Here is a 22,906-nt window from a genome sequence, read left to right on the forward strand (position 1 = left end):
ATGTACAGGATACACGGAGAAACATAATAAATGTCACAATAAAGCTTTCTATCTTGATGACTGAGAGGACTTGTACCCCTCTCTTCTTCTCCTACACTCCTCTTCTAACCCCCCCACCCCTGTTTAACCAGATAAATAAGCCGGTCATCCCTCCTCCACCCCTCTCAGTGGAGTGTTAGATGGTACGACCCACTGCCAGACTCAGCAGTCACCCCTCTCTCTCTCTCTCTTTCTCTCTCTCTCAGCAAGCATCAGTCAGACATTCACTCTCTGAGTCGTCAGGTTTTATCTCTCTCCTCCTCTTCTCTTGTTATGACCCATTTCAGGAGCGACTGCCACCGAGACAGACGTGAGTACCACACACACACACACACACACACACACACACACACAGTAGGACGAGTGTATTTGAGAGGATCTTGTTACAGTGTGATCCCATAAAGGTAAAGAGCAGTTTAAAGATGCTCTGAGTTCACTTCAGATCTTGTGCTGTCTTTTGGGAGTTTTACACTTGGACGGCTGGAGGTGGTCGTTCACTAATCGCAGGGGTCGGTGGTTCGATCCCCGCCTCCTCCTGTCCACATGTTCCTCAAGCGAGATAAGAAGCCCACTTTCTCCAGCTGATGGGATCTCGCTGCCACTTTGGGTATAAAAGCACTAAATGATGATAAACCTTGAGAGTTGAAGTCCTTTTCTCTGGTTCTTCAGAGGGCTAGAATTAAAGCATGAAAGGATAATTCTGGTTTATTGTGAGTAAGATCTTGTAGTTTTGACCATAATTATTATCACTAATAATAACGTTGTGTTCATTCAGTGTACGGCTGAGATTTCTGAACAAAGTAGTCAAGTTTCCATCACAATTTAGAGCCAATTTAAACAGAATTTCAGGAAAATCTTAAAAAAAAATGAATTTCTTTAGTGAATATTAGTCAGTTAGTTGATGGAGATAATCAGTAATTCTCCTGTCGGTGCCATTAAACCATTGTAAGAGAGAAAGACACAAAGTGTTAAAAGAGCTCCAGTATAAGCACATTTGGGAACAATGGTGAAAACAAAAGAAAAAGCGAATGAATGTGTTTTTTCATCATCAATTATTCCACTATATTTGTGAATATTAGTCAGCTGGTTGATGGAGATAATCAGTCAGTAATTCTGTAGTCGGCTCCTGCCACTGTGTTCACTGGGAGGCTGCTGAGCCCCGTTCAGTTGCAGTACATTAGCAGTTAGCGGAGGACGTCAGAGGGAAAACCAGACAATATTCTCTCCATAAAATCTGATATCTGATATAATCTCTGATAAAGCTGTGTTTGTACAGTAATCAGTGAGCTCTGCTAGGTAGCCATGCTGTTAGCTAACTAACTAACTAATGAATCTTCACTCTGTGTGGTTAAAGTTGAAGATTGATTGACGGGTGAATGTTTGATTTTATTGGTTGAAATCAGTTAGTTCATGCTGACGTAAGTACGCGTCACATTTTGGATTTTAATATAAAAATACAAAGAAATTGAGTTTTTGTACATATTTTGGCATAAATTGTTAAACAGGGGAACAATATAACTCAAATATTAAAATGACTTTAAAGAGTAACCACCGTCACTGGCCTCTATGATGCTTCTCTTGTGTTTTCGGGTGCATTTGTGACATTGAATGTGACACACACTCATCTAGCATATACACACTAATGTTGGTATAAAAAGGGTATTTTCACTAAGCAGCAAGATTTCTTTTTGATTCTGAATGTTTGAGCTGTTAAAACGTCACAATGCATTCGATGAAATTAACTGCGTCATTATCTCCATCTAAAGAGAGTTTGTTCGTTTCAAGTCAACGTAAAATGTCTAGTCATCGTAATCAAATGAGCATTCTTCCCAGCGGGGATTGTATTTGTGTGATGGAGATTTACTGAGTCTCTTTAAGGCGTTTATCTCAGATTACTCTCGGGTCTAACCTTGATAAAGAATCCACTTCAGCCTCTGCACTCCACTTGTGAGTCAAGTTCAAGGTGCTATTTATTCATCCATAAAATCCTTGTAAATGTCAGCGCTCACAATCGCAACACGGTCACGGATGAGAAGAAACATCAGTGTTACAGTTTCTACAAATGCTCTGAATGTGGCCGCTAACATTTCAGCAGCGGCTGTGATCATCCGGGTGTGAAGAAATGACCCTGAAACTCTAATATGTTATTCTGCTGCTGTAAGAAGGAGCGGACCTGGAAAGGAAACCTGACAATGAACTGGTTTGAGCTGACTGCACAGTGGCTGCTAATGTAATGTCTTTTTTGGGGGTTTTTGTACTTCCAATGTCAAGTTTGGGTGGTCGCTCACTTACAGACACTCAATCAATCCCAAAATGCAACAGAAGTTACAGCAACAAGCAAATTGCATCATTGATGGCGATGCAGTACAGAAACTGAGCAATAAACGCATCAGAAATCAGCTCATAGACGTATTATTTCCTCCAGTTTCAGGATACATGATGTGAAGTTTTTCTTTGACCACAGTTTTTGTAACAGTATACATCTCTATTGCACACGCAGGGATCGGACGTCACGTCACGTTAGACTTTCAAAGTAAAAGCCTGCTGAGACACATTTTAAGGTAAAATTTCGGTACAAAAATTAGGAAAAGACTGTAGTTCAGGTTACATGTAATGTACATAACATAATGTAAAATAGGATGTAACGTAATAAACAAACTATGTAACAGAACATACGTAACGTAACATAAAGTACATAACAAAGTACACAATGTAACACAACATGAAGTACGTAACATAATAAAAACTACTTTGTTAGGTTTGCGGTGAGAAAGAAACAACATCTGTTTATGTTCAAGCCCTCTGGTGGCTGTAGGGAATATGATGGCAGCGAAGGAAAGTCAGGTGACATTATTATTGATGGATAAAGCAGGAGGTCGGAGGTCGGATGAACTCTTTCCTGTTTCCCACCAACATTCACCATTGGTTTCTTTTAACCATGAACACAATCATTCTCTGACGTGCACCAAGCGGTTATCGTCACCACAATGACGAAGGCCCGCTAACCTTAAATAAGTACTGATTTTAACCCGAACCATTATCTTTCTTTAAACCTAACGAACCTAGTTCCATAATGGTGGGACGAGGTTTCCATTGACGTCGGCTGTGGTGCAGAGGCAGAGCGGGTCGTCCCCTAATCAGAAGGTTGTTGGTTTGATCCCCGGCTCCTCCTGCCACATGTCGAAGTATCCTCGAGCAAGATACTGATCCCCAAATTGCTCCCAATGCTGTGCATCGCTGTGAGTGTGTATGGATGCTTTAGTTTCTGTTTGATGGGCTTTGTCATGTGTGTGAAAGGGTGAGTGTGGCATGTAGTGTAAAAGCGCTTTGAATGGTCGGAAGACTAGAAAGACACTACACAAGTACAGGTGCATTTACCATTTACCATCAGGACAACAGAAACTGTAAACATCCGTAGCAGACTGAAAATTTAACCTTGGCCCAGAACTCTATCTCTTATTATTTCTAAGTGTAGTACTTGAAGTACTTAAAGCACTTGAAACAGTGATTTAAAGAAGATGATGTACTTGAATGATTCGGGAATTTTTGCATTGTATCCTCACGGCTGAGTGCACTTTAAATGATGATCTAGTTCTAAATGTGTCCACACTCAACTAATCCCATAATGCAACAGAACAACAGCTACAAGCAGTATAAGTACGTCAAGGTTTGGGGCTTTAGTTTAGTTATTTCCTGTTCTATTTTGTTTATATATATATATTTATATTCTCCTCTCTCAGTAACTTCCCTTCCTCTTTTCCCCACCAGTTTTGATTGTTTGCCCCGCCCCTGATTAGTTTCACCTGTGTCTAGTTATCCTCCCCTCGCCTCTGTATCACCTGTATATTTAGTGTTTGTGTTTCTTTGTTTCATTGCCAGTTCATCTTCGTCTTTATGTCAAATGTTCCTGCAAGTTTCAGAGTGTTTTTTGGGTTTAATAAGCCGGTTTTTGGACTTTCTGCTGTGTCAACTGTGGATTTCTTCCTCGATGGGCTGCCTTCCCTGTTGTGACTATTATCTGCCGGACCCCGTAAGCCTTTGTACTTCACTCTAACTGCCCAGTCGCCTGCATTTCCATCCAATAGCACCAAATTTCCAGAAAATTGTAAACCATTCTGTACCGTAAATGAATGTACGTAACAAAGTAAAATATGTATACATTATTTTCTTTTTAAACTTGGTTACGGAAAAGATTGTGGTTTGGGTTACAATAAATCTATAACGTGTGTAACAGAGCATAAAATACGTAATATACGTAACGTGCTTAAGTTAATGCAATGTAAGTAACATAACGAACATAACGTAACCTATGTAACGTAATATAACTGACATAAAGTAAGTAACTGACATAAAGTACTTGGTTAAGTTTAGGAAAAGATCATGGTTTTGGTTACATAAAGTATGTAACGTAATCTCAAATACGTCACATAAAACAAACCCACTTGGTTACTTTTAAGAAAAGAATGCTGTTACAATAAGTGCATAACAAAGTATGCAACGTACCATAATCAAGTTTCCATCCAATTGCACACATTTTATCCAAATTTCCAGAAAATTGTAAACCTCTTCTCTACCGTAACATAAAGTAAATGACGTAAAATACGTATCTAACAAAAAGTACTTGGTTATGTTTAGAAAAAGATTTCGGTATACATAACGTACGTAATGTGTGTAATCTAATGCAATGTAAGTAGCATAACCTACGTAACATAATGTAAACATGTAGCGTAAAGTACGTAAGATAACAAAAACTACTTAGAAAAGATGGTGGTTTTGTTTACAATAAGAACGTAACGTGACGTAACAGTATACGTAACAAAGTATGTAACGTTATGTAAAATACGTATCATAAAAAAGCTACTTGGTTACGTTTGTGGTTACAATAAGTATGTAATGTAACATAAAATACGTAACAAAGTATGCAACATAACACAGTCATGTTTCTATCCAATAGTACACATTTTACCCAAATTTCAAGGAAATCGTAAACCATTCTCTATTGTTATGTGAAATAGGAGTTGAGATAAACAGTAGGTAGGGGTAATTCTGCAGTCTGTGCCATTGAACCAATATTTTATCTATTTTTCCCAGTGTTTCCTCTCCTGTTATGCCGAAATTGAAAATGTGCAAAAAGTGCTGTTTGGAAACCGACTAATTGATGAGAAAGGCAGCGGGAATGAGCCGTGAGACGTGTCATTTCCTCCGGTTTCATGAAACATGATCCCTGTTTCAGTTATTGTGTGCAGAACATTTGGACAGGATGAACTGAGACATAATTTTAGTGAACAGACAGACAGAAAATAATGAAACCAGGATGTGGAGGAGATGAAATGAGTTCTGAAACAGGAAACTAAATAGACCTCCACTCTGATATCATAATAAGCTCTGTCTTATTTCTTCTTCTACAGGAGAGTACAATTTTTTTTTATCCCCACCCCCGCTGTGATACGCAAACAAATATTTTGTTTTCAAACTCCATTGCAGTTTATTTCATACATTCTAATTAAAACAAACTGCAACTTTTTTTTTAAACAAATAAAAGTAATCTGCATTAAACTACATCCTCTTTTGGAATAATAAATAAATAATAAGATAACAAACCACCTTAACATTGTAATTATTTTAACAGTAACAGGTTTTTTTAAAACTGTGTAACAGTATTCAATATTGCTGACAATATTTTTCAAAAATTGCCTCTCTGTGCAAAAAGTGTGTTTTAAAACATGACCAACTCTCAAATCTGGGTTGCAGTTGTGAGACTGCCACTCTGAGTTCATTTTCAATGTCCAGCTTTGATCTGTATTTTGTCTTGATTGACTGCAGAAAATCTCACATAGGTAGGATGTGGCAAAAGGAAGAAGAATGGTCAGGGCTCTTTTACCTAGCAGTAGGTAATCTTTCTCCACTCCAATCCAAAATGCAGCCAGTGTCTTTGACTTAAAGTGCAGCCTCATTGTTGAATCGGAGGTGACATCAATGAACTGTTCCTCCTCGGCTGTGCTGAAGTCGGCAGGTGGTGTTGCACTGAAGGGGTCACTGATCCAGTCATATTCTTTGGGATCATGCACTGGAAAATATCTCTGGAAATGTTTCTGAAGGGCAGAGAAGTGTGCTTCCATGCATGGGATCACTGTGTTCTGCAGCTTGTTGACTTCAATGAATGATTTCAAGTTCTCAAAGGAGTCAATATTTCCATCTTTCACTCGCTGCTGCCACATCTCAAGTTTTCTGATGAATGATGTGATTTTATCTGCCAGATGTGGAAGGTGTGTGTTTTTGCCCTGCATTTGCAAATTCACTTCATTGAGTTTCAGAAACATGGCACTGAGGTATGCATGTCTCATGAGGAACTTGTTACAGTTAAACTTGTGGGCAAAATCACTGCCCTCTTCCTCCAAAGAGATGCAGATCTCATCTCGCAGTTCAAAGGCCCTGGACAGCACCTTCCCACGTGACAGCCATCGGGACTCGCTGTGAAACAGAACAGCTGTATGGTCGGAGCCCATTTCTTCGCATAATACTGAAAAAATCTGCGATTTGACAAGTCGTGTTTTGATGTAGTTGACTGTGGCAATTACGTCGGTCATTACATCGTTCAGCTCAGGACTCAGTTGTTTAGACGGCAGCGCCTCGCGGTGTATCATGCAGTGTGTCCACTGCACATTGGGGGAGACGCGCTTGATGAGCGCTTGCAGCCCTCCACATTTCCCAGCCATAGCCTGAGCTCTGTCTGTGCAGATCCCCACACAGTCCTCCCATTTCAGATTGGCCTCTTTCAAGTAAGTGTCAATGATTTTAAACAGTTCTTCTGCAGTGGCTCTGCCAAGAACGTTTTTGCAGAAAAGCAAGTCCTCCCTCAAATCATCTTCATCAATGAATCTGACGTACGTTATCAGTAAACAGTCTTTGTTACTGTCAGTTGCTTCATCCATCTGCAGAGCAAAGCGGATGTCATGCACTTTATCATTAAGCTGCTCCTCTGTGTCCTTTGACATATCATAAATGCGCCTGGCAATGGTATTGTCGGACAGAGGAATAGCCCTTAGCTTGCTGGCTGCTGTGTCATCAAGTATAGTTGAAACCATGTCCATAGCACAGGGAAGTATTAATTCTTCAGCTATTGTGTGGGGCTTTTTACATTGTGCCACTCGGTAGGCAACTTTATACGAAGCGAGTTGGGCATTTGAGGGCACGGATGCAGCTTTAGTAAAGCGACACTGTTGAGCACAGCCGTTTGAGTTTTTTCTGAAAAAGTCAACTGACTTGTCTTTGTGCTCTGGGTGTATTGTCTCCAAGTGGCGCCTTAGCTTGTTTGGCCTCAAACTGTCACAGGCTAGTATTTTGAGACACACAACACACTGTGGTCTCTCCTCATTACCCACTGTTGTACAGGTGAAGCCAAAGGCGAGAGATCTCTCGTCATATTTTCTTGTCTTTGCCTTGCCTGGCTTTGGGAGCACATCTGGTGACGGTTCATCCTCTGCTTTACGTTTAGGTGGGAGCCCAGTCAAAAACGTGTCCATGTTTTGCTAGCAGTGTCCAAGCATGCCTCATTCATTTAGCCCTGCCGCCATACCACGCCCGCCCTGCAATGGATCTGCGCCCCCCACTTTGGGAACCACTGCCTTAGAATGAGACGTTTTCATCTACAGACACACTAACTCTAGATAGGAGCTATTCGTATTTTTTCCACACACTGGACGTTTAATAGCACAAAACACTGATAGTTTAGTTGAGAGAAACTTAACAGTCAGCAGCAGCTTCTCATTGAAAATGTAATGCAGTTCAATGAGGGTTGAATCGATTCAGCCCTTATGACCGAGGGTAAATCTTAAAAAAAAAAAAAAAACGCAAAGTGAGAAAAGTCTGAATACGTTCTGCAGAAAAATGTGTCACCAAAGCAGTTTCTAACAGGGATTATTGAGCTCTGCCACTAACATGAAACCTGCTCTGAAACTTCTCTGTGCAGATAAAGGTGGCAGATGTAAACACAACTTCCTTAATGTTTCACTTCGGTTTGAAATTGTTTATAGATGGTTTTGTATAAATTTCAAACAGTTCATGTTCTAACATTGTGGCTGCAGACACGCCTTGGATCTCTCTCTCAACTGTTGTTTCAACCACTTTATAAATAAAATCTTCATTTGGTCGTGAACTTGAGCATTCGGGTTGATGCTGAAATCTCTCAGGTATTTAAATGATCAATGATTAACTTCTTTATATCCCATAGATCCTCTCAACCAGAGGTTTCAGATGCTTTTGTTTATTAACCCTTTATAAGGGAGTAGTTTTTCCTTCTTAAAGACTGTTTGATTTGAATTGTTTTGAGCGGGTCAAAATGTATTGAATAGATTATAATATTATAATTCAGTGGTTCACAACTTTTTCCCTTAATGAACCCTTTCCATAATTTAGTAAACTGACTCATCTTGTATTAAAACTGAACAATGAACCCAAATAATGAACTCAGTAACTGCAGGAAGTTTGTGTAAAACGAGTGATTTGGATGACTTTTGTGTAGATTATTTCCTGTTTAGGAATATTTTATACAATTCTCTGTGTGTATTATGTATATTGTATCATTGTTAATAATCATACAAATTTAAGCTATTTTTTGACAAATTCAGTGTTTTCTTGTCCCTGATGCTTGTCCATTTTTCTGTTATAGGATGAACATTAACAATTCTTAACAGAAGTGAATCAAATGTGTGAGATGTAGACCTATTACGTATATTTTACTAAGTTTTCTTACACTCCTCAAAAGCAAGGTGTGCAATGATGCAAAATCTAATCATCATAATAATAATAATCAACAATTCCCCTCAAATTTTAAAAAAAATAGAGTAGAAAGTTACGATATTTGTGTAAAATTGTAGGTAAATAAAATACTCAAGTAAAGTACAGATACCTGAAAAAACTACTTAAGTACAGTATGAAGTATTTGTACCTCATCACACACCCCTAGCATTAAACCCAGCCTGTATCTGCCAGAACTTCCTCAAAAGATGATGATTGATCTGGTACCTAAACATATATAAAGATGGATGACATGACAGTCTTCCAAAAGTAAAGCCAAAATGGCTTTCTACCTTCGAACTGTCTGTTTAGTCATATTATGTCTGCCATGCGTCATATGCACTGGTCTTGATGTTGGGAAAGCATTCAATAATGCAACCAATCAATCAATCAGACTTTATTTGTAAAGCACTTTTCATATAGGAAAAATGTAACACAAAGTGCTTCCCCTCCCCCACACAGGTAGAGCATTACAGTAATCAAAACTGCAGGTAATAAAAGCATTAATGTCTCTGTATTGGCTTTAGACAGAAACAGCCACACTCTGGCAACATTTTTAAGATAACAAAATGTATTTTAGGTATGTTTCTAATGTGGGGTTCAAAACCAAAACTAAGATCTGAATCAAAGATTACTCCAAGGTTTTCTACTTGTTGACGGTAATTTAATGCCAGTGCTCGCAGCTTCACATTGTCTCTCTGAGTTTTGTCCTGATTTGAGCTGTAAAAAACTCTCTGCCATCCATTGCTTGATATCTTAAATACAGTTAAAAAGAGCACCTATTGGCCCTGAGTCATCAGGAGACACAGCTACATAAAGCTGTTTGTCATCAGTATAGAAACTAATGCTGTTTCCAAGTTGCAGCATTCAAAGGTTAAAAAACACCGCAATTCATTTTATAGCTTTTAATTCAATTCAATTCAATTCAATTTTTTTTTTAGACATTCATCAGTGCTCAGTAACAACCTGTTTATGTTTGATCCGTTTTAAAATGTAAGGAGTATAAAGTAGAGATATTTGTCTAAGAGATACCTGGAAAAAAAACTACTACCTCCACCCTCTGGAGGCGGACAGCAGACAGATGTCACCTGACAGACAGACAGTTTTAAAACAAACATAAATGGACGGACAGACGGGATCAGACGCCAGCAGCCGGCCTCTGCTCTGGTCTGGATTTCCTGCCAAACTTCGAATAGCCTGTCCCTGAAAACCAATAACCATGAGGGTGTGAAATTGTCCTGCCATCACTCTTTCTTCCTTCTCCTCCTCTCTCATTTTCTCCTCTAAACCCCGTAATCTTTCCCCACCTCTCTCCGAAGCTGATGTGTCGTCCAAACAATGCGAAGCAATAAGCAAGCAAATGGCTGTAATCACTCAGTCGATGATGCACAATCACCCGCTCGGCATGCACGCGGCGGGAGTCGCGGCGACCTGGCAGCCTTATCGATCTCCACGGGGGGAGATGGGGGGGGGGCAATTAAAGGCACCCCGACAGTTAACAGATGGTGAGTGACGGCGCTCATAAACCTCGCACTAAAAGACTAATGTCCTACAAGCTGCAGCCGGCGTGAAAGCCATAAACAACCCCGCCGCCGACTGCCAGCGCTGCGGGTGGGGAGAGGAGGATGATGGGAGGCGAAGGGCCAGCTGCTGCCTTTCCCCCCAAACATGGCTTGACGTGCGGGGGGTCCTCAGAGCCGTGCACCGAGCCCTGATGGAGGTCGTGGAGAGCCAGACTGCTCTCAGCTTTCAATTACAAAATCCAAATGGCGGCTGAACGGTTCAGTCTGACTGAAGGGAGCGAAGTCAGAGAGGGCGCTGCCGTACGTTTCTTTGTTTTTATTTTTTCTGTGACTACAAGGAAGGTTTCCGATCACACTGTAAAATGAATGACGGTAGATTTTACGGTGAAAAACTGTTAAACCAACGACAGTAAAAGACCGTAAACTCTTCTGTAACATTAAAACATCATATATCATGGCAAGACCTTTCATTTGTATGCTGTTTTGAAGGACTTTATACAGAATAAAGTAACTTTTCTGTATCACGTTGTAAATTGTCTCATAGCAAAACTTTTTCAATGTGGTTTTGATGGTAAAAACTTCTATTTTTACATTAAAATATGGAATAAAACTTCACAATCCTATTGTGATCAAAAACATTGCTCTGGAGCTGTTCTGTAAATAGTTTTCTAATAACAACTTCTGATCAACACACATCGTCTGGTTGGTCCCGCCCACATCCTCTTTAAGCCACGCCCCTTCAGAACACAGATACACAAAAACCCACCTAAAAACTCACCGATTCACTAGAAGGTGTCTAATTCAAAAGCACATGTAATATTGGAAACGGTACCACATAAATGAACATTATTTAATTTGCGGTGGATTTGATTTAATTTTGCCTTTTCCATGTGTGATGTGTAACATTTATCTATCGGCAGAAATGGAATATAAATTAGCCGTTAACGTTATTCGCTTCCACCATAGTTTGTCATTGGAAGGCTGAGCTGTATTCAGTTAGTTGTAATCAGCAACTTCACCACTAGATCAAAGTGAGTACTTCGGTCCACGGTTACAATGACAGTTGACGATGGATACGGTTAATGAACGTTCGGGGTCGTCTTTAACATCACAACCTCAGGTTTTTTTGAAGGCAGCATGAAGTCACAGTTCTGAGCTGAGCTGCATTTTAAGAACTCATGATGTTTTCTAAAATAAATCTCTTCCTGCGTCTCTCTCAGGCTGACGGACAGTTGCATGTTTGTTGTTGAAAGAGAGGAAGCATCATGAATGTGAGAGGAAATTAATTCCAGTCTGACAGATGGAGACCAATTAGACTCTCAGGCCCCTCGTTAAGGTGTCCGGCTGAGCCCGGTGTGTGTGTGTGTGTGTGTGTGTGTGTGTGTGGCTCTGCAATAGAGCTGCAAGGATTACCCAATTAATGAATTAGTTGTGAACTATTAAATTAATCACCAGCTATTTTAATCATTTTGAGTAATTTTTCAAGAAAATCGCGTGATTTGGGCTTCTCAAATCTGAATATTTTCTGGTTTCTTTAGTTAAAATAACTTATTAAGTCTATATGATTGTTAAAAATTATTAACCAAATACATAATACAGACATAAAATTATATAAAAAGTTCCCTAAACAGGAAATAATCTGCTCAAAATGAATCCAAATCTCTGGTTTTACACAAACTTCCTGCAGTTACTGAGTTCACTGTTTGGGTTCATTGTTCAGTTTTAAATCTAATATGAAATATCCATAAAATGCCATTGAGTCAGTTTAATAAATGAAAAAGGTCCCTTGAGGAAGAAGGTTGGTATGTACTGGCGTAGGGAAACAGTGATTAAAAATTTTTTTTCAATTGACAACAGACATTTTTTGGCCCAAACCACATCGGTTAGTTGCAGCTCTCCTCTGCAGTGGGTGTTTGTGGTTGTTGTTGTTTCCCAGTATTCATTTAGGTTTGTGAGTTGTGCCACAGGATTGTATGGAAGTTGTTTGTTTATTGTGCAGTAGTGTGTGTGTGTGTGTGTGTGTGTGTGTGTGTGTGTGTGTGTGTGTGTGTGTTACCTGTCTACCTTCATCACTCTCCCGCCGTCAGCCAACCTCTAACCTGATCTGACAGTTTTCTTTTTTTCCAGACACCGGGATGAACGGCGAGCTGAGACCCAGTCGCACCACGCCAGCCAAGAGAGGAAGCAGCGCCCCGGACAGGTGAGTCCTCGCCGCTACGCTGCGTGTCTGTGGCTCAGGTGGTGGAGGAGGAGGGCGGGACGGACAGCAGGTCTGTTCAGAGCTGTCAGATGGTTGAATTTCAGTAACTTCCCGAACTGCTACCTGACATTCAGGTGATTGGTCAGCCGTACAGAGGTGAGAAAGTGAGCTGGGATTCCCTCTCAAGCTTGTGGTGATCAGCGCCTTTATGGACCCACCAATCAGCGTAGGGAGGAAATGGCCTGTGAGGAAGGCTGGGTGTTTCTTCCCTGCTGTATTTTTGTGCGTACTGCTAGTACCGAGGAGTAGGGTCTGTAGGGTTTGCTGGTGGTTTTATAAAACAACTTATTTGGGGGCCAGATCTATAAACCATGCGTACACATTATTTTACACCACTTTCCACACAGGTTTCCAAATATATAAAAACCCACAGGTGGTGAGAATGAGCGTACTGGTACACATCTGTCACACCAGCCTGGTCCTCTGAGTCTTACAGTGTGATCTCGGATGTTAGTGTGAATTTGGGGCGACACTTTATTTCAAGCTGTTTATATAAAAACTTCACTAACATTGGTGTGTGTGTGTGTGTGTGTGTGTGTGTGTGTGTGTGTGTGTGTGTGAGTGATTAACAACCTTTTTGACAAGCCTTAATTTTATTCTATCTTCAGGAAATGTTTGTGTTATAATAATTAGTAAGATAATAATCTTTATATAGATAATCCAATAAAATACATGATCTTTAAAAAGCAGCCATTATTATTCTGTATTATTGAGGAATCAGAATAACCTCCACCAATTATCAGTCGTTACAGCGCCACTATATAAAGGCTGTAGCTGACTGAGACAGTGGATCGGCTGGAAGATGTGCAGTTTAGGAGCGAACGAGTATTTATCAGACCACACTCTCCTCCAGGGTCCGAGGCGTTCACAGCCGCCTCCAATCACCTCGATTCATTCTGTTGTTCATGGCAGAGCTCAGAGATCCAAATAACCTTTTCTTTTATCAGTTCTGTTCACATTCTGTAAAATTGCTCCTCTCCTTCAAAACTTCTCTAAATTCTGATCCTTAATATGCAAACTGGGCAGTTGGGGGTGTGTTTGCATTACTTCTAATAACATTTTCAATGGTTGTGAATATGTTTCGTGGGGTTTTAGTATCTGAAGACTTTGATTTCATGGAGATCTTAAGGATTATAATGTTAAACGCAGTGAGAGAGACACATCCTGATAACACTCAGTGAGTCTGTAAGTAAACCTCAGGTGTTTGAGGAAGAATGCATCACGTCTGTGCTTAAAGACGGTGTTATTTATTGTAGAGTGGCAGCAGCATTGTGAGCCCTGCGAGCAGCTTTCAGTGCTGGTTGTTTGTCTGAATCTGACAGTGAGTGACGGTCCAGCTGTCCCCAGCTTTAACCTCATTCTCTGTTTACATGGAAACTAAAGCCAAACTGTCCTCCAAATCCCACCACCGCCCGCCGCTGGACGGATTAAAACCGGGACGAACGCGGCTCTGCGGCGGCCAGAGCTGGGATTTACAGCCAGGCAGACACACGGCCAGCCCCACAGAGACCGCGAGGGATCTGTGGAGGGAACCGGTGGGAACGACTCACTCCACATGGACCAACGCTGCTCTCACATATTTCACTTCCTGCAGCTCAGAGAGAGACAGACAGATACTGAAGATGTGGAACTAATGTAGAGGAAGAATCAGAGCTCCAGCTTTTATTGTCACATTGTCAAGGAGCAGTGGGCAGACGTGGGCGCCCGGGCAAAACAACACAACACATGCTTGAACCGCCAACCCCTGCAGTCAGTGGACAACCTGCTATACCTGCAAAATACACAATTAAAGCTCCAGTGTGTAACATTCAGGAGGATCTATTGGCAGAAATGTAATATAATATTCATATAGGTTTGTTTTCATCAGTGTATAATCTGTATAGGAAATGCTGCAGCCTGCATGCTAGGACAAACAAATATAATGTTATTTATACAAATAAATAATTAAATAAAGGTTTTCTGAATCTACAAGAAGGCTTCTGGGAGCAGGTGAGAGTTATAATCGAGATCTGGATCCAGAGCTGTTTATACTCAGAGAAACACAAATAAAAGGAGCATTTATAGACCTCAGCTCGCTCTATCCCAACAAACACTCGCAGACCTTTCACTGCTCAGTGGTTCAGACAGATGTTATCAAGCCCTCCATTAGAAAGAGTAACATACATAATTAAAGGCTAAACAGCACGTATTTGAGAACATATGGAGTCCCTTCGTTAATCACATTAAGGACTTACATTTAACAGACGATGAAGTGGATGACTAATCGTAGTCGACAGGGCAGTTTCTGACTTCTAAATATTTCTCTTATTTTGCAATCGTTGTTTGAGTTTTATGGTTTTTAGGTTTTGTTTTGAATTGTATGAATGTAAAAGGCTGTAAAGTATTTCAAAAAGTCTCTCCTCACCCAAAAACTTTAAATTACCTCGTTTTTTAAGGCATTCTGGAGATTTTGTGGTTACTGGTTCATCAGTTGAAACAGTTATTGGGTGCATTCACACCTTCCTGTAAAACCTTTTGAGTTAGAAAAAAAGCTAACATTACTGTTAGTGGTGGTTAGCTTCTTTTAGCAACAAGTCGATCTGGAAAACTCCCATAAATCACCTCGTTACCACTGTCGTCAAACTGTCCTCTGTCTGTCTCTGAGGTTGTGTTCACTGGGAGGCTGCTGAGCCCCGTTCGGTTGCTGGTTGACGGGTTTTCTCCAGGAGTTTGCAGTCGGAGCTTCAGAAGCTCTCTTTTTCTCTCTATAAGGAAACTTTTGAAAAGCCAACTCAATCTGACTTTAATGAATCTTTAGACGACGTGTTTGAGTTTTCCTCGTGTTACTTGTGAATACTTTTGTCATTGATGAATGTTGGATCGTCGCTGAGCTGCTGGACGCCTGTTCTGTGACGCTCAGAGCGGGTTCAGTGTCGTTAGTTTTGATTAGGACACAGAGAAGGAGGCCGAACCCATCTGGAACACAACCCGGTGTGTTCAGATGGAGAAACACTGCAGAAAACACACACACACAAGGAGGTGTGTGTGTGTGTGTGTGTGTGTGTGTGTGTGTGTGTGTGTGGAAGGTGGTAACGAAGGCCGATGTTTGTGTCACTTCGTGTTTGATGTTGATCGATGTTTGTATGTTGGAAAGGTGAGAATAATTTCAGTGTGACTGTACTTTTGGTACTTTTCTCTGTTTCCAATGCAGATTACAAAGGCAGGACTGTATCTGCCCCCCCCGAGGGGCAAGGGAGTGGGGGGGTTATAATGTCACTGTGTTAAAGGTCTGTTTACTGTAGTCACTGTGTTTTACAGGATGTCAGTGAACGTGTTATTTTAACTCAAAGAAATTGTTAAAACTGATTACAAAACTATTTTAAGTAACATAAACTAAATAAGTTGAAAGATTCTTGATTAAGTAGCTTTAACTAATAATTTTAAGTGTCACTGAGTTTTTTTTAAGTTACAGAAATATTCCTGATTAAGTACTTTAGTACTTAAGTATTTTGTTTCAGTACGAATAAAAATTACAAAATAAAGTCAGTGTCAATTAAAGTTACTAAAATTTGATCAAGAATGTTTTTTAAACTTTCTGGAAAATTGGATGTGACAATGTTGGACAATTAGCATGATTAGCATTAATAATCACTTTTATGGACAATATTTCAGCAACTGCTTGGTCAGTATGGACAATACTGGAGTGGTTTTGCGGGTTATTGAGGAGGCTCAATCCAGTGTTGTCAGATTTATTAAGTTTATAAATTACCTAAAAATCGACTCATAATTGGCCCACGGGTTGAAATACGACCAGTTCAGGGTTAAACAACTATTTTATATTTGTTTTATGTCGGAAATAGATTCAGCATCCTCAGTAACCCACAAAACCACTATTGTCCAAATCAGCCACCGTATGCAACTTTACATTTCTAACATTTCCTTCCCCGCAGACAGTTTTAGTTTGCTGTCCGTGTATTTTCTCTGTAAAACTCTTTAAAGTTCAGTATATGTTTGATTTGATTGATGCTATTTTCCCATCTTGTAGCGCAGATAATGGCGCCGTATTGGCGTTACTGATGTGGGTTAAATATCTGAATAATCTGGTCTCATGATGGACTGTTGGGCTCCTCGCTCGGTCCCTGATCCTCCACAGTCTCTCGGGCTGGAGCCCCTCAGAGAGCGCCGCCCGGCCCCGTCCTGCATTTAAAATCGTTTTCCTCTCTGCAGACGTCCTTTTATCTTTGAAAGAGAAGCTTTTTAAAGCGGCGCCCGTTTTCTCTGACTTCAGTCTGACTCTGAGCTTCAGAGACGGAGACTCTGGGGAGACTCTGAGCTCTGGTCTGAGGTGCAGGAAACAGATCTGTGTGGGTGTTTTTATTACTCTTTATCAATGCTTAACAGCACCGGCGTTCTTCCACAGACTGCTGGATGTTCGCGGTACGGAAGAAGATGCTTAGCTGCTAAGGTTTCCTTTAGCACATTAGCATTTAGCTATGTTGGGGAGAAGGGGACAAATATTTTACGCCCCCTTTTTGGAAACCTCCGACACATATTGCAACATCTTAAATTAGAAAAACTAAAGCTAACCAGCCAGATATTCTACATCAATCAGTTACGTAGCTAATTAGCTAGTGCTAATAATTAATGTAGATTGGCTGGCTAGGTAGCAATCGTCAGTCCGAACCTCGGCCAATGGTGGCTAACTAGATAATCTAACAGTAATGTAAAGACACACTAGTTAATTATCTATTATGTAGCTAGAAAATGTGAATTAATGTTTCAATCCACTAACATTATGTGAATATCAGGAGTCATGAAGTGCCATTAAACCACTAAAAGAAGAAGAGGACGCTAAAAACGATAAAAAACATGATTGAATTCGACATTTCTGTTAGTTTTATGTATTAATGTGAGGAAGGTTATAATCTTATCGCTCCACGCCGAAGCTTTACTGACGTTTAAGTCGTGTTTCATAGTGTTCACACTGCGAGGCTCAACTGATATTTTGCCATTTTTTGAATTCCTGGCGTTACAACTTTTATGTGCGAGTTTAAAACCGGTGGACAGACACATAATGAGGCTTATATTCGATGATGAAGGTCGTAGTAACAGAAGCAGAAGAGAGAGTAGATTATAAACGTCCTCTGTCTCACTAACGCAGTGGTTCAGCCGGCTCTCGGTGTGTTTGTGTAGCTGCAGTCGGTGTGAAGTGAAGCTGTTTGTCATCATGTTGGATGATCTGTGTCAGAGAGTCCAGCAGCTGTTAGTATAACATGACATGATGCCTTCAGTCACACACACACACACACACACACAAACACAAACACACAGAGGCATTGTTGTGCAATTATGCAACTCCTCTCCGGGGCTTCAGTAAATCACTCCAGTATGATCGATGGCTGCATCCTCGCTGTGTTTGGTATGCAAACAGACACACAAACACGTTACTGCCTCTATACTTGTGAGGACCCTCATTCACACACTTAAACAGTCGAGTTTTATTCAGCTTTTTCTTAAAGGTTGTATATATAACTTTAATGATACTGTAGTTAACAGCGCCACCAGTGGCCGTTCAGTGAACTGCAGTCAGTTGAACGGTGTAAAATAACTGACAATCATATTTAGAATAACGTTACTATCTGTAATGTTCCTATATTTTATTTGGACCATTAACTCCATGCTATAACTAGCTCTCCGTTTACAAATCACCCCATCATTGGCTGATGACAGACAGACAGTCAGACAGACAGTCAGACAGACAGACAGGTCTGATCCTGGCTGAGCCGATCGGGGATCATCATCCAAACACACACTGGTCCTTTAAACCAGACTCTGTCTTTCAGCCTCGGCGTGAAGGCGCCCATCGTAACCCCGAGTCGGTTCATTTGTAGTGGGGACGTGATCCAACCTCCCTCTGACCCAACGTACTCTGCAAGTCTGAGTTTAATGGTTTCCGTGGACCGGTGTGTGCTTTGCATTCTGGGATGCGGATGAGTGAGATCAACAGTCGCTGGCAGAATGAATGAAGGTCTGACCTGGACTACCAATGGGAAGATGTTTCAGTGTGTGAAACCACATAAAAGGAAGAAAACTTGTTGTAGAAACTATTTCCTACGGTTGGTTTTTTGGATATCGGCCTTATAATGGCGCCTTAAAAACGCCATTTTGGATTTTAGAAGAATAATTTTGTGCTTCTTTCCGCAGATATTTCTTTCTTATAGGTTTGTGTCCAGGTATCGTTTGTCTGTATTTAGTTACTCTTTGGCCGGATGTATTTAACATGGCGTAACTCTTCAATGCTGAATCGGATTGCAACCAAATTTGGGAACGTTGTACAAAGAGTCACATCGTACGTGTGTGTAACATTTCATTCAATTCTACCAACAGGGGGCGCTGCAGTGACAACAGACACACATTTCTTGGGACACAGCTTCTCCGTTAGCATGTGCACGACTTACTGAAGTACGCTGCCAATAGCTCCACCTAAAACTCCACCGTATCTCTTGAACGCAGTATTCAGTTACCACAGACTCTGATGCAGCAATCACACACTTTCTACAGGAAGTGAACACATCGTAGCTACCGTACTGTAACTACAGCTCCGACAACGGTTTGTCTTTAATGTTTTTGTCAAGATGTTATTTCTGAGTTTTCCTCTCTGAAGTCTCAGAGACGATCCCCTGAAGCCCTCCCGCTTCGACGCGCTCGCGGGTTTTGCTTCCCCTCCGAATCTGAGTGAATCAGCGTTTAATCAACCGCTGGAGGAAAGCGTCGCAGACTCCCAGCAGGGCTCAGCTTGTACAGTTTTTTCACATTGATCTGCGGCTTTGTTAGCGGTGGACTGCATAAATTGTGTTTCTACCACCTTTCTGATTAACTTCAACGTCAACTGAGCGAGGAGGCAGACAAAGGGGAGAAAGAGAGAGAGATAAGGTGTTGATGGGGGAGAGAGAGAGAGAGAGCAGAACACTGTAATTATGTCTTCTTGTCCCTCGATCGCCCTGCTGAGACGAGCGTTTATTGGAAAGAGATGAATCAGCGTTTCCTTTGAGGAGAAAAATAACAGCTCGATAAAGAGGCCGCACAAAAAAAACATGAAAACAAAAACCATTTAACCCACACACACACGCACACACACACACACACACACACACACACACACACTGGGGAAGATAAACTGAGAGGAAACCAAACAGCCTCCTTGTTTAAATTTAAATGTCGCCTCTGATGGAGCTGCGATGGCGGCCGCTGTTCTTCCTTTTTCACCTCATCAACTTTGAAATGACCAGACGCGTTTTTACATGCTGACAAAACGTGCAATTTAAATATAATTAAGATAATAACGCAGATAAAAGGCTGAGCAGCAGATACTGGTGTTGCTTTGCTCTCCTGTGGAGTAACTGCAGCAGTATTTATCAGACCTCCTACAGCTCATTCTCTCTTTTTACAGATTTATTTTATACATTTATAAAATATAAAATTCTTCTTTTATCTCGTCTATGTTTTTATTATATTGACCCAATTACAAATCAGGTGAACTGAATGTATTGAATTAAGATCACTTTAAAGAGGGCACAGTCCGTTATCTTTCTACAGTAGCCCAGAGGAGACAAACTAAACACTGGCTCTTATATTGAGCCTTGAGTGGAGCAGTGTTCAGTTGGTTGCAATCTGCAACCTCACCGGTCTTTAAAGTCCAGGTGAAAACAAAGATGTGTTTTATTTTGTACTTACTATATTTAGCAATGTGTGCCAAAACAATCACAAAAACTCAATTTCTTTGTATTTTTATATAAAAATCTACGTCACCCATCGGTTCCCATTTTGAAGCCTCCCGTTTGGCGTAATGATCGTCGCCATGATAGTTTTTAGAATCCAGCGGAGGTCACGTAAAGCGAGTTGAGCTGCTCTCATTGGCTGCTGCAGTTTCGACTCGTCCGTATCAGGAAACAATGGCTGCTCTCCTGCTCACACAGGATCTGGTATTAAACAGTAAACAGTGAAATGTGTTTGTGAACAGATTTGAGGAGAGAAATTGTCAACAACAGAATCTGGATCCATATCTGATCAGCACTGTTTGACAGTTTGATCTGAGTTTGGTGAGTTGAGCTGGACGGACTCACTGAGAATGAGCTGTCAATCACAAGGTAGCCCCGCCCTAAAGCATACCCTGCTTTATGGTCTGTTTTACTCTAAATGGGACCATCAGTTACTAAATGAACATCATGCTGTATGGAAGAAGACTGAAACTAGAGACTGAGACCAGAAACTCATCAGGAAACTGTTTACTGAGCTCATAAATCAACTGAGAAGTCGACTCATTTCTCCATAAGACTGAATGGTATCAGTTTATAGTGCAGCCAGTGGAGCTGCCCCCTGCTGGCCATGGGAATGAATGCAGGTTTACCTGAAAGCTCTGTCCTTTATATATACTGTCAATGGTCAATGGCGACAACCAGGACCTCAAATAGCTCCTCCCAAATTTGGGTTTAATTTAACGACAGACTTTGGCTCACATGAGGCGTCCCTTCTTTATTATTAAAAGTTTTATAATTTGTATTTTCCGAGGCAGTAACAGATCATCCACAGTCTCTCTGCGGAGCTCGGAGCTCGCAGCAGCCTGAGGTCACCTCCTGACCCGCCCTCCGGTCAGAGCCGAGCGAGCTGAGGTGGCAGGAACACGCCCCATTAACCGCCGTCTCACCAACGCCACGCCACGGTACGCCGCCGCTGATTTATGACACTGCAGCGGGGCTGCTGAGGGTGAGCGGTAAATCAGAATAAATGGATGTGGCGGCAGAGGCGGGTTGGGGAGGAGAGGGGGGGGGAGACTCACACGAGGAAGAGGAAACCAAGCAGCCTCACCTGAAGCCACACACACACATGAATATGTATGAACTCTGCTGTTGGTGTGTGTGTGTGTGGGGGGGGGGTTACTGAATGCTATCATTAGCGTTGGAGGGGGTGAGCGTTAAGTAGCAGCTATATAAATGCAAATTCCTCATCATTTCCTCGCCGTGTCTCCTCTCATTGTGAGTTCAGTTCAGTTTACTCCCCCGCTCACCTCACCCTGTAAATACTCTCCTCTCTGCTCACCTCCACTGTTTGTCTCACACCGTCTCACACCGTCTTCCCGCCATTCAGACAAAAGCCCCCCTACAAAAAGCTGACTTTTCATATCGCAGCAGGATAAAGATATTTGAACAGATCATTGATTTCTCCCTCTCCACTAACGCTCTCTCTGAATGTGTTTGTCCGCGCTGTTTATTGACGTTCTTTGCTGCTGTGTAATTACTCCCATCAGGAGAGCCGCCACTGAGTCCTCTAATAACACCATTAGGGTCTGCAGCAGCACAGCGCAGAGCAAATTAAAAGCCTTATTAACACCTGAAAGGGCTTCTTCCCTGTAGCCCTTTTTAAACAGAGATCCTGCCGTAAAGAAGAGCCGTCAGGGGCCGGCGCTGTGGAAGCAAAAGAGGTGTGACGTGTAACACAACAGCGTCTATAGCGAGCTCACTACATCTGCACATGTTCATTTAAAGCTATAATATAAAACATTTCCTCATTAAACAGTGTATAACCTCTATGCTCTATATGTAGTTGTGTTATTATTATTATTATTATTATTATTGTGTTATTACATTATCCCAAATGTCCAACATCCAATCCAACAATGTTCAAACTGTGGTTTTATTCAGGTAACACTGCGTTTGCTGTTGTGTTCTAGTTTTCACTGATACGTCTCGTAAATAAGATGAAATGTAAAAACCACAGTTTCCTTCTTCCATTAAACATTTAATTACAGCCTAAATATTCACAGTGACATTGTAAAATAATCATTTATTAACCGCCCTCTCTTTCAGTTTTATTTCTGGGTAAAATAATCCTTCACAGGGACGCATCAGGTCGGTGATAACAGTGACTCAGGAGAAAACAGAGATAATCACACTTTCACAGTGTTTTTGGAGATCACACGTGAACCTGACTGCAGTGTCCCTCTGGGCCTCCGTAGGGGAGAAAATGTGTCTGATTGTAAACTGAATCTCTTTGTGTTTCCACTCAGCTGTTTATTTGCCAATAAATGCAAATTATTATTACATAATTCACCCGTGCAAACCTCCGCCAACGCTGCTACTGTTGCCCCCAAATGCATCATTTCTGTCGGTTTTAGTTTAATTTAAATTCAGCTCTTGACCCTGCAAACACCCCCCCGGGATCAGCACTGAAACTGGATCTTCAAAATCTAATTAGCTCCTTGTGTCCTGAGGCTGTTCGGTCCTCCAAAATCAGAGTAAAATCTGTTGTTAGC

The 22,906-nt window shown here is 41.2% G+C and overlaps 1 protein-coding gene across 2 annotated transcripts in view; it reads left to right on the forward strand.

The window, feature by feature from the left end:
- Window positions 1-209: 209 nt before the first annotated feature.
- LOC127352576 (RNA-binding Raly-like protein) overlaps window positions 210-22,906 on the forward strand; it is a 49,260-nt gene continuing 26,563 nt past the window's right edge. The window contains exons 1-2 of one of the 2 annotated variants that reach the window (XM_051381086.1): window positions 210-349; window positions 12,486-12,558. In XM_051381086.1, coding sequence (XP_051237046.1) covers window positions 313-349; window positions 12,486-12,558 — 110 coding nt within the window. In that variant the 5' untranslated portion in view covers window positions 210-312. Of the gene's footprint in view, window positions 350-12,469; window positions 12,559-22,906 lie in introns of both variants that reach the window. The other variant, XM_051381087.1, reaches the window with a different exon arrangement.

Source organism: Dicentrarchus labrax, unplaced genomic scaffold, assembly GCF_905237075.1.
Source record: "Dicentrarchus labrax unplaced genomic scaffold, dlabrax2021, whole genome shotgun sequence".
Taxonomy (NCBI): Eukaryota; Metazoa; Chordata; class Actinopteri; family Moronidae; genus Dicentrarchus; species Dicentrarchus labrax.